At 44.5% G+C, this 10,809-nt stretch overlaps 1 protein-coding gene across 1 annotated transcript in view; it reads right to left on the bottom strand.

Moving 5' to 3' along the window:
• Window positions 1-213: 213 nt before the first annotated feature.
• col11a2 (collagen, type XI, alpha 2) overlaps window positions 214-10,809 on the bottom strand; it is a 51,824-nt gene continuing 41,228 nt past the window's right edge. The window contains exons 37-65 of the mRNA XM_076105971.1: window positions 10,573-10,626; window positions 10,020-10,073; window positions 9,682-9,879; window positions 9,481-9,534; window positions 9,079-9,186; window positions 8,870-8,977; window positions 8,666-8,719; window positions 8,455-8,508; window positions 7,987-8,094; window positions 7,786-7,839; window positions 7,626-7,679; window positions 7,284-7,337; window positions 7,111-7,164; window positions 6,910-7,017; window positions 6,697-6,750; window positions 6,444-6,497; window positions 6,310-6,363; window positions 5,025-5,078; window positions 4,585-4,692; window positions 4,388-4,441; window positions 3,965-4,126; window positions 3,822-3,875; window positions 3,658-3,693; window positions 3,496-3,549; window positions 3,123-3,402; window positions 2,910-3,022; window positions 2,285-2,353; window positions 1,768-2,004; window positions 214-970 (exon numbers count right to left, since the gene is read on the bottom strand). Coding sequence (XP_075962086.1) covers window positions 824-970; window positions 1,768-2,004; window positions 2,285-2,353; window positions 2,910-3,022; window positions 3,123-3,402; window positions 3,496-3,549; window positions 3,658-3,693; window positions 3,822-3,875; window positions 3,965-4,126; window positions 4,388-4,441; window positions 4,585-4,692; window positions 5,025-5,078; window positions 6,310-6,363; window positions 6,444-6,497; window positions 6,697-6,750; window positions 6,910-7,017; window positions 7,111-7,164; window positions 7,284-7,337; window positions 7,626-7,679; window positions 7,786-7,839; window positions 7,987-8,094; window positions 8,455-8,508; window positions 8,666-8,719; window positions 8,870-8,977; window positions 9,079-9,186; window positions 9,481-9,534; window positions 9,682-9,879; window positions 10,020-10,073; window positions 10,573-10,626 — 2,646 coding nt within the window. The 3' untranslated portion in view covers window positions 214-823. The remainder of the gene's footprint in view (window positions 971-1,767; window positions 2,005-2,284; window positions 2,354-2,909; window positions 3,023-3,122; window positions 3,403-3,495; window positions 3,550-3,657; window positions 3,694-3,821; window positions 3,876-3,964; window positions 4,127-4,387; window positions 4,442-4,584; window positions 4,693-5,024; window positions 5,079-6,309; window positions 6,364-6,443; window positions 6,498-6,696; window positions 6,751-6,909; window positions 7,018-7,110; window positions 7,165-7,283; window positions 7,338-7,625; window positions 7,680-7,785; window positions 7,840-7,986; window positions 8,095-8,454; window positions 8,509-8,665; window positions 8,720-8,869; window positions 8,978-9,078; window positions 9,187-9,480; window positions 9,535-9,681; window positions 9,880-10,019; window positions 10,074-10,572; window positions 10,627-10,809) is intronic.

Raw genomic sequence — 10,809 nt, 5'->3', positions numbered from 1 at the left:
CTGCTCGTTTGGTTTGATGTGAGAACTTCAGGCAAGAGCAAAACAGGTAAAAAGTCCATTCAACACTTTCAATTCTGAACAACTTTTCATCTGAATGACTTCAGGTTTAATCGCCAAAGCAGCGGAGCAAAACACACCGTTTAACTGCTGAACATCCTCGATGCAGACGGCTGCATAGGAGCCTCTTGCACCTCTTATAAGAGTGACTGTCAACCACGTTGCTCGCAGTGTGAACTTGGGATCCAAAGAAGTGGAAATAGTGTCCAAGTGTGACCTATTTTTGAGAAGAAGTGAGGGGGGGGGAGGTAGAGCAGACGAGATGAGTGGAAAATAAAAGAGAGACAGCGGGGAGGAGAGATGAGTGAGAGGGGGGATCAGAGACGGGGGGGCTTCAGGTTGCCGGCGTGCCCTCTTCCCCTGGCCGGCCCCTTTCGCTGCTGGTACAGAAAACACTGTTTTATTCCGAAGAACACTCTCTCCTGGTTTTTTCTTCCTTCCTCGCGGTCGTGCGCCCAAACGATGGTCTCCGCTCCGCAAGTTTTTTTTTGTATTTCTGTCCTCTTTACTTTTTTTTTTTGACGTCCATTAATTGTTGGGAGGATGTCGCTTTCCCCGGGCACGTGCTTGAGAGTGTTTGTCTCACAAAAGCACCTCAGTGTAAATGTGTGTGTGTGTGTGTTTCATATAATTTACAAGTTAATTTACAAATTACTGGGCATGTATGTTTCTTATATATAAGTGTGTATCTAAGTGCATGTGTGTGTGCGTGAGTATCTGCACGTGTTGTTTCTTTGCATGATGCGTGGATGTGTGTGTGTGTGTTTTAGCCTTGGAAACAGACAGGTCCCACTTCAAAGCCAAACTGCTGGTTGCTCTCCCCAAAGTCTGACACCTTGATATCCAGCAGAGGAAGATGCTCCACCTGTGGTGTGTTGATCTCCAGGACTGTCCTGTCGAAGCCCTTACGGTACTGCAGAGAGAGAGAGAGAGAGAGAGAGAGAGAGAGAGAGAGAGACAGAGAGAGTGTCAGCATCTTTAAACTCTGCATCACAACATGGCAAATTAAAAACACCTTGGAAAGAGAGTTAGAATTCACAACTGATGCACTTCAGATGAGGTGGCCTGATGCTTGAAGATCCCTTTGGATTATCATTCATCTTTCCCAATCAAAACAAGTGAAAACAGATCTTCCTGTGTGGCACTACTATTTTAAGATGATTCGTCCAACAAGACAGTAGATCAAAAGATAATTCTCAAGTCTTAAGTTAAGCTAAATACTTCATTTCATCCTGTACACTGGTAAATGATAAATGTCTTTCAGTGACAACAACATAGCTGTGGAAGCACAGAGTGAGCATTTGAAGTTACAGTGGTGAGGTTTCTCTTGGGATTTGCAGCGAAAGGGGAGACGGCGTTATTTTGCCTTATATGTTGTGTAATCGAAGCGAGTGTTCTTGGTAGTATGTGACATCAGAGTGTGAGCAGACAACAGATTCATAGTGAAATGTTAATCAGTAAATATCTATAGCAGGTTGACTGGCTGCAGAGGAAGGTGAGGAACACTCTGGTTCTATCTTAAGGCTCTCCATGAAACGGACCATTTTGTTCTTGTCAGTTTAACTTGATAGGACAAGAAGGACAGACTGAATGTGTTGGCTTCACTGGCTGGATGTCGGATGTGTTATGCCTGTTAGTGCATGTAAAGCATGAATAAATTTGATCATTATTATCGTCTCAAACTAAATCCGTGTATGTGTGTGAACTCACAGAGCAGCCGTCGACCAAGGCCTTGATGTAAGGGTTGGTCTCGTAGCTCAGCTTCTCGTCGTTGGCCCCCTGGAGGTGCAGCGCCCTGTTGTAGTTGTTCTTGGCGCTCCGGTCGGCCCAGGCCACTGAGCGGTGGCAGTGGTAGGTGAGGTTCTGGCGGGCCTGGATGCTGAGGAGACGCAGGAAGCCCAGCTGGACCACGCCCACAGGCTCACCGGTAGAGTCCACATAGGAGAACTGGGAGGAGGAGGAGGAGTGAGAAGAGGAGGTAATAAAATGGGATTTGGAGGAAGGACAAGAAGGTAATAGAGGAGAAAAGGTGGAAGATCAAATGGAGGGAATGCACAGAGAGGGAAAGGGATGAAGGGAAAAGGGGCGAGAAGGGAAAACGAGTGGAGTCAGAAAGAGGAAATAGATGGTGAAAACTAAATAAAGGGTCATTTAGTAAAGTTAAGAGCTAGACTATTAACTAAAGCACAAGGTTTCACAGCTCTTCATGTCACAGAGGATTACTAACCTTACTACCAGTGCTGAACTGGCTGTACCAGGATCCTGGAGTCTCGTTGTCCCAGGAACTCATCTTCACCTGTCACAAGAACATTACACACGACACATATTAGTTTAATTTTCATATTTGGACAAATAAATAAGTACTTGTTTGTGTGGGAAAACACCAACCTGGGTTTTTTCTGAACCATTATAGCACATTACATTACTTTTTTTTAATTTATAATTTTGTCTTATTCAAAATGTATTTAACCAGGAACTGAGATTAAATATCTCCTTTTTTAAGAGTGTCCTGGCCAAGACAGCAGCAGCACATTAATACAGTTTCAGACAACAAATAACATCTACAGTCAATCAAATGTCAGGTCACAGCATGAGCATACCAACATATAAGACTCAGGTCATCAGATTTTATAGGGCAGACTGCTCAGATAACCTTCCTCCAACTCTTACAGTCTTTTTTTTAGCTCCCCTAGCCCCAAATATGCAGATGCATTATGAAATGAGTTTCTAGAAAGAGGGCAATCAGAGAGTATAAACCTCCACCAACACTGATTAGTCCCATCTGCATCATTTCTAACACTTTTCTTAACTTTTAAGGAGATGTTACAGTGTTGCTGATTTGGTGGACTGACCGTGTTGATGCTCTTGCTGGGGTACAGGCAGGTTTCTGCTCCGCTGGTGAAATTACAGAAGACCTTGAAGGAGTCTCTGGAGCAGCCCTGGTTAGGGTCAATCCAGTACTCTCCTGCAGAGGGCGACAGAGAGACAAAACAAGGTGGAAAACCTGATGGAGGGAGCAGAACTCTGAGCAGGTGGCAGCTACATATTTGGGTCGATTCCCTTACCGTTTTTGAGCTCCGGCTGGCTGAGGTGCAGGTCTTGGCAGGTGCGTGCAGGGCTGTTCTGGGTGCCGAGAGGGAAACGCATAGTCTCGATCTCCTGTCGCAGTGAGTTGAGAGAACCGAAGATCTCCTCCATGCCTTCAGTGCCCATCAGGAACTCAGTGCCAGCGGCGTCAGATGCGGGCATGTTGGTGTCGGGGAGCAGCTGGCTGGCGTCGATGGAACGCTTTGACTTGGGACTCCTCTGGATGGGCAGGGGCTGAATGACCTCGCCTGGTGGGCCCTGGGAAGCATGTTTACGTTTTAATCAATGAACTGACAATCGACAGTGAGGTGCACGAAATGAGCGCAACTTAGAAACCAGTGAAGTACTTACAGGAGGTCCAGCAGGTCCTTGTACACCTTTTTCTCCCTTTGGACCAGATCCACCCTAAACACAGCACCGAGAGGAAAGATCCAAGAAGCACAACCGCATCAGACCCAAGCTGATGCATTTCATTCATTCATTTAGGTACAAACACTCTTAAAGTATACTCACAGAAGAGCCCTTAGCTCCCTTGATACCTTGAGGACCCTGTAAGAGATATGAGGCTTTAGTTTATTGATGGTGAACATTACTATGGTACTTAATAACATCTTGGGAACTGAGCCAGGAGGAATATAAAAAGTGATACGGTGATGATGTGATAAAACGGCACTCACAGGCAGACCAGGAGGACCAGAAGGACCGATGGGTCCGGTGCCTCCATACATTCCCTGTAAAGCAACACGATACATGTCATACATGAGAATAGTCTACATAGGATCACATGACTGTGAGTGATGGTGGAAGAGGTCAGACTTACAGACTCTCCTTTTGATCCAGAGGATCCATGAGGCCCAGGCAAACCTCTGTCTCCCTTCTCTCCCTGCTCTCCTGGGCCCCCAATGAGACCGAGAAGACCCGGGTGTCCCTTCTCTCCCTTAGCACCGGGGTCTCCACCCAGACCAGGCAAACCAGGAGGTCCCTGCAGGAGGAGAAGACAAGAAAGGAGAGGGAGACGGGAAGGAGGCAGTGGTGGGGACGAGAAACATGAAGAACAGGAGATAGATCGATAGAGAGAGAGAGAGAGAGAGAGAGAGAGAGAGAGAGAGGATGGGAGACAGGAAGAGGAAAGTAGGAGGATTGAATGAGATGACAGTAGGATGTACAGACTACAGTTTGAACAAAACTAACTAGATGTCAGAGTAGATGTACACATGCAAGTAAAACGTCATTGTCATCTTACAATAGGTCCAGGTGGTCCTTTCTGTCCAGCAAGTCCTGGAGATCCTTGCTCCCCCTGAAACACGGTAAGCAAAACATTTAGCAGGCCGTCCAACACCCCATCCAACGAAGAGTGTAGACATGAATATCACGTGTCCCTCCTGAAATAGTGCATCGCCTAGTAGTCAAATGAACAAATACATGAAAATCTTCACTGACCACTGATCCCGGGAGTCCTCTGAGGCCTTCTGTTCCTGGTTTGCCTGGTTGACCCTGGGGGCCGACGGGGCCGGTCTTTCCTGGGGGGCCGACAGAACCCGTGTCTCCCTGTAAATGATGATGACGAGAAACATGATTAAACATGTTTTTAAAAGTTATTCCATCCGTTACGGATCAGTAGACGTTATGTATCACAATTGCCGAATAAAAGAAGACGAGAAGAGAAGTTTGGTTGAATAAATCACATATCAAAGACATGTAAATGATTTTCAGAATAAAAGCAGAGTTAGTCATTTATCCTGGGATCACTGATGGAAAGTATCATCACAGTGAGACAGTGATCTCGTGTCAAAAAGGTAGATTCATAGCACTTTAGTATTTGCCACGCCTTTAATCTTTGACAGGGAGCTGAAAATTGTTCTAAAAAGCTCTGGACTCACCTTAGTTCCCTTCTCTCCCTGACGTCCCTCTGGTCCTCTTGTTCCAGCAGGGCCCTGGAAAATAAAACATTGAATATAACGAGGCCCTCTTCAGGCAAAAAGGTAAAAAGCATTAAATCAGATGTCTATATCATGTCAAGTTCTACGAACATAGACTTTCTATTGTTAAGATAGAGCTGGGTAACCCGAACAAGAAGCCAATAAACTCACAGGTGACAAGTGAAAGATATGACGACTAGACGACTCTACAAAATGTGTAGAAGGAAGAAAAGGATAATAAGAAAAATATAATGAGAACAATCAGAAATCAGCTGTGGCCTGCATTTGGTGTCTATAAAAAGTCTCTTCAGTCGATCTCCACCTCGAATGTTCTTTGTATTGGTTTCCAGGCCTTTAACCAAAAGGCTTTTTAGATTGCTGTACTTTATAAAAGTACGTATCTTCTCTGGTTGCATACTTATGCTCAGAGACTCAGTCTTTCAGTTGTCTCTGTTAAAGCAACCACAGGTACAAGACAAACGTTACACAACAAACGTAGTGCTACACTTAATGAATGTTTTGATGTCATACACCTTATGAGTGGGACATTCCGTCATATTAGCACAATTGTATGTACCCTTCAATGATCACTGGCGCAAACATTACTTTTTATTATTACTGGCGGGGATATGGCTACACACTCATCTGTCCTGTAGGGGCCCTCGTGAAACTGATCACAGGAGGGCCAGAAAAAGCTTTCCTAAGAGTAGCGTCACTTTTGAGTGTATTTAAAAAATAAAATGTTATGGAATTTGCTCAAAGAGTTTGTAGACTGTTTGTACAAAAGTTTGTTGGTTTTTGGCCACTGCCATCTTGTTTTTTTTTTTTACAACCAGAAGTAAAAACGACAGAGTGGACCTAAGTACAACCGAACGCTGAATGAAGACATATTTTAGGCGACCAAAATGTTATAGTTAACTTTCATGAAGTGAAAACAAACTGTGGAAGTCTGTTTGACTCTAAATGGACCATAATGTACTAAATGAACATCATGCTGTATTGAAGAAGACTTGAAACTATAGATTGAGACCATAAACTCATGTTTACAATGTTTACTGAGGTAATAAATCAAGAGAGAAGTAGAGTCATTTCCTCATTGACTTCTATACAACCAGACTAAGGCACTTCTGCATTGGCTTCACTTATCAGAACTGGAGTCTACTCCGAAGCTTGATAAATAAAAATGATTTCAGTTGAGAATAAAAATCAATTTATTAAAATAATCCGATGAGGATGGTGACCTTACCCTCTTTCCTAGGGGGCCGGGAGGTCCGTTCTCACCAGAAGGTCCGGGGGAGCCCTGCAGTAGGAGCCAGAAAGAACAGGTTGAGAACACTGAGGCATTTTGACGTCACTCACATATCTGCATTGTTGACTTACAGATTCTCCTGATTCACCATCTTCTCCTCTCTCTCCCTTGGCACCATCTTGACCCTGAAAGCAAATTGAATGCAGCCTTTAAAACCAGGAAAAGACAACACTTATGCCTTACTGTGATATCCAAAATCTAAGATAATATGTGCTCTCATATCACAATATCAGTATAATATCGATACATTGTCCACAGTGGGGCAATGTATCAGTATCAGCAATGTAAGATGCTGACATGGATTTTTCAAAAAAGGGTACTCACTCTGGGTCCAAGCTCACCAGGGGGACCAGGATCACCAGGGAAACCAACAGGACCCTGAAGTTAGAGACAAAAACAAACCTCTAAATTTATGGCAATAAAGTCAAGAGGAAGAAGAATTTAGAGATAAAATCACTTGTTCCTTCTGCAGTGGAGTCTATATTCATTGATCTGTGTGTAGATGTATTTGTGTGCGTTTGTTTGTGGGTGTCATACAGGGTTTCCTTTGGGTCCGTCATCTCCAGGTCCTCCTCGTCCTCCAGCAAGTCCAGCAGTTCCAGGTTGTCCGGATTCGCCCTTCTCTCCGCGCTCTCCACGAGGACCCTGCCAACAGGAGCACAGGACTCTTCGTTAACTCATGGAGGCCATTAACCAATCAGTAAAGGGTTAGTCAGGGCCAGTCACTCAGCCACTCACCTTCTTTCCTAGCTCCCCTACGATCCCAGGTGGTCCGCCCTCACCAGGCTCTCCCTGTGGAGCAAACAGTATTTCTTCTAGTTTCAGGAAGTCTTTATTTCTGCGGACGCCATCAAACTCATACAGAGAAAGTGCTTTGATGTCAGCAAAACAAAATGTATGTATCTCTGCACCTTCTCTCCAATAGATCCAGGATTACCCAAACCACCAGGAGGACCTTGAGGACCCTGAAAAACACACACAGAAACGTGAAACAAAACGATTAAATAATTCACATCAAATTGGTTATTATCAGCAAAAAGAAGAGCGACTTCGCTTTTTTACTTACCTACCCAACAATAACTTGTTAGATCAGGATAATAAGAAACTTTATAGAATCATTTTGTAGAATCTGTTTAACTAACCAACCATGGCAGAGTGGTGGTTTGTGGGACTTTTGCTTTTCCTGAAGCAATCTCATTCAACATGCTACCACTGACAGGCAGTCAGTACAAATAAGAGCTGTGATCACTCACGTCAGCACCGTTGGGTCCAGCGGGGCCACGGGGTCCTGGGGGACCTGGAGGACCCTGGACACACAAAGAGGCTCACGCTTTAATCATCCTTTATGATGTCATTGGGATGAAATAAGTCACTGAGTCATTATGACTGATATCATGTATTTCTGAGACTCACCAGAGGTCCGACATCTCCTGTCTCTCCCTTCTCACCTGGTGGTCCTGGCAATCCCTGCAGAGCAGAAGTGAAAGTTTAGTTAAGCTGAGCAACTTAGCGCAAGAAAGTAGCTCGAACTTCCTTCAAACATTTACATAAAAGTCTAAAATGACGATTCGAGTGACATTTCCTCTGAAGTGAGCATTGTGGCTTTTATTTTACCTGCAATCCGATGGGTCCTGGGGCTCCTGGGAATCCTCTGGTTCCTTCGTCACCTTTAGTTCCAAATGGCCCCTGCTGGCCCCTTGGTCCAAGCTCTCCATCAGCACCCTGCACCACAGAAGAAGAAGAGCATGATAGCGATTGAATGTTCAGTAGTGATCGGTGTCGTGTTTGTACTGTTTTTTCCCATTCAGCTAAACCCTTTATCCTACTGATAGCTCCTGTATGATGCAACATACAGCTTTCTTTCTTAAGTATTTTATATCCTAGTTGGTTTGGAATAAAGAACTGAGTTTGTAGCATGAGCAGTGACACCCACTATATCTTAACAAATAGGGAGTGCCAGCTAGAAACTCATCTGGCACCAAATGCAGCCAACTGCAAGTTCATACAATCAGGAACAAGTGCAACCAAGTGGAACTGCAAACTGTCTGATTTCGTCTTCAAAGTGTTCAAGTCTGTACTTACAGCAGGACCAGGCTGACCGACAGGACCCATTGGCCCGGGTGGACCAGGAGGACCCTACCAACAAACACAAGACAAGCGCACACACAATGAGCAAAACAGCAATAATACGATAAACAGAGAAACAGCATTGTTTCAGTTTCACAAATTAGATCCTGATCATTTTCCTTCACAAATAAATCTTTCGGGCTCGATGCACGTCAGCGTCACTCACATGCTCTCCTTTTCCTCCCTTGGCGCCCTTCTGCCCATGCTCTCCAACCTCACCCTGCACCGAGCAAGAAACATCACACGTTACAGCAAAGAAGCAATGTAAACAAAGCCCTGAAATGAATGATCCCCTGCTAAGAGCAGGCGGGAATAACAAGGTAACCAAGGTGTTTTTTAAAAGGACATGTTGGTATGAAGAGTTACTGGCCTTGTCGCCGTCCTCTCCGGATATTCCAGGTGATCCTGCAGGGCCAGGCAGACCCACGGGACCCTGCACTCCATCACGACCGGCCGGACCGATGGGACCTTTCTCACCCTTAGCAGGAGAAAAAGAACAAAGAGGAGAATCAATAGTTAAATCTCAGTTAAATTCAAAATGACGAGTCAAATGCACATTGGATAAACCAGAATACTCACAGGAACTCCCTTCTCTCCAGATGATCCAGGAGGCCCCTGAGGGCCTGGTCTGCCAGGAGGTCCAACAGGTCCAGCAGTACCAGCTAGCCCCCTCTCACCAGGAGACCCCTAGAGAGGTCCAACATCACAAAGACAGTACCCATTACAGCAGGTAGTCATTGAGTGAATACTTCATTCTTTTGAATAGAATGAGATATACTGTTATTACAAAGTCAAACTATTTCATTATCACATCCCATATTGACCTGTAAAATAAATAGCAAGAAACAAATACACATTTGTATTGATCTAACTCAAAGTAATTAATCCTATAGTACTTTACAGGGCGGGCTGGCTAGATAGTACTGTGTTGTTTTATTAAATAAGTTGGAGTTCGGGTTTTGGTTTTGGTTTGAAACGTACAGCGGGTCCAGGAGGTCCGGCAGGTCCTTCACTTCCCTTCAGTCCTCCACCTCCCTGCAAGAAAAGATAAGAAAGGATTAATCAGTGATCTTTCACCTAACCTCTACTAGACTCTTTACTCCAAGGGTCAATCTACTGCTATCAAACTGATCGAGATAAGAATGAAGATCTGTACGCAGTATTTGTCTAGGTCATACTCACAGGGGTTCCAGGTAGTCCTCTCTCCCCAGGGAAGCCTCTTAGTCCCGGTGGCCCGTCTTTACCGGGGCCTCCGGAGGGTCCAGGGTCTCCCTTGGTGCCCTCCTTCCCTGAGGGACCAGAAAGTCCCTGCTCTCCAGGTGGACCTAGGGGTCCAGGGTGGCCACGCTCGCCCATTGGGCCGGTCTCTCCTGATGGACCCTGAGAAGATGGAGATAGAGGGGCCACAGAGGGGAAGAAGATGTTGGGAGAAAAGAGGACACGTTGTGTTGTTATGGAAACTGATGCGGTCTACTGTATCAGTAAAGAGAAAAGTCTGCACCATGATTGGAAAAACTCACCTGAGGTCCAACGACTCCAGGAGGTCCAGGTGGACCCACCTTACCTTGGAAACCCTGGAGGAGAGAAATTCAGTTAGCAAAACAATCTACAAGAATATTGATATCTAAAGAAAGTTGGATCGGTACAGTGATCTTAATTGAGATCAAACAAACTACAACGGATGTCTAAGAGTATAAGAAATTATCTGAAAATATCTGAAGCAGTGTGACTGCATCTATGAATACAAATTAGAAAACCTGCTATCTCGCTTAATGCTAGTTCATTTATTCATTCACGACATTTACGACAAATCCTCATCGGGTATATTTTTGAGTGACTGGAATCAGAGTAAAAGTCTTAAACTCATCAGTTTAAACAGGTGCAACATCTTTAAGGGGAGACACTGCAGCAGTTGCTTACTTGCATTAAGACAATTATCTTTTGTATTATAAGTTTTCCGAAATGTTATGTTTAAATATGCAAATAAGGCACTATCCAATGTTAACTTTTGGTGATTTTAGGAGAAATCTACAGACTCAAATAGACAAAGTGTAGTAAAAAAATACAACTTACAACTTCTCCTCTCTGCCCAGGATGTCCAGGCAGCCCGTCCTTTCCTGGTGGTCCCTGTAGGATCAATCAACCATCATTTATCAATTAAATCTCCACCTTAAGAGAGCTACAAGCAATAGAGAACATCAAACCCAAGACCATGCTGGAAGAATGTACTTCAATTCTCTTATACACCGCCAAGAGATACCACCCTGACTATACAGTATCTACACTCTGGTATGAATGCAACTGGTATCA

The sequence above is a fragment of the Anarhichas minor genome, unplaced genomic scaffold (genome assembly GCF_050575085.1).
Source record: "Anarhichas minor isolate MPS153535 unplaced genomic scaffold, ASM5057508v1 ptg000033l, whole genome shotgun sequence".
In the NCBI taxonomy this organism is placed as follows: domain Eukaryota; kingdom Metazoa; phylum Chordata; class Actinopteri; order Perciformes; family Anarhichadidae; genus Anarhichas; species Anarhichas minor.
This window is presented reverse-complemented; position numbering and strand designations above follow the sequence as displayed.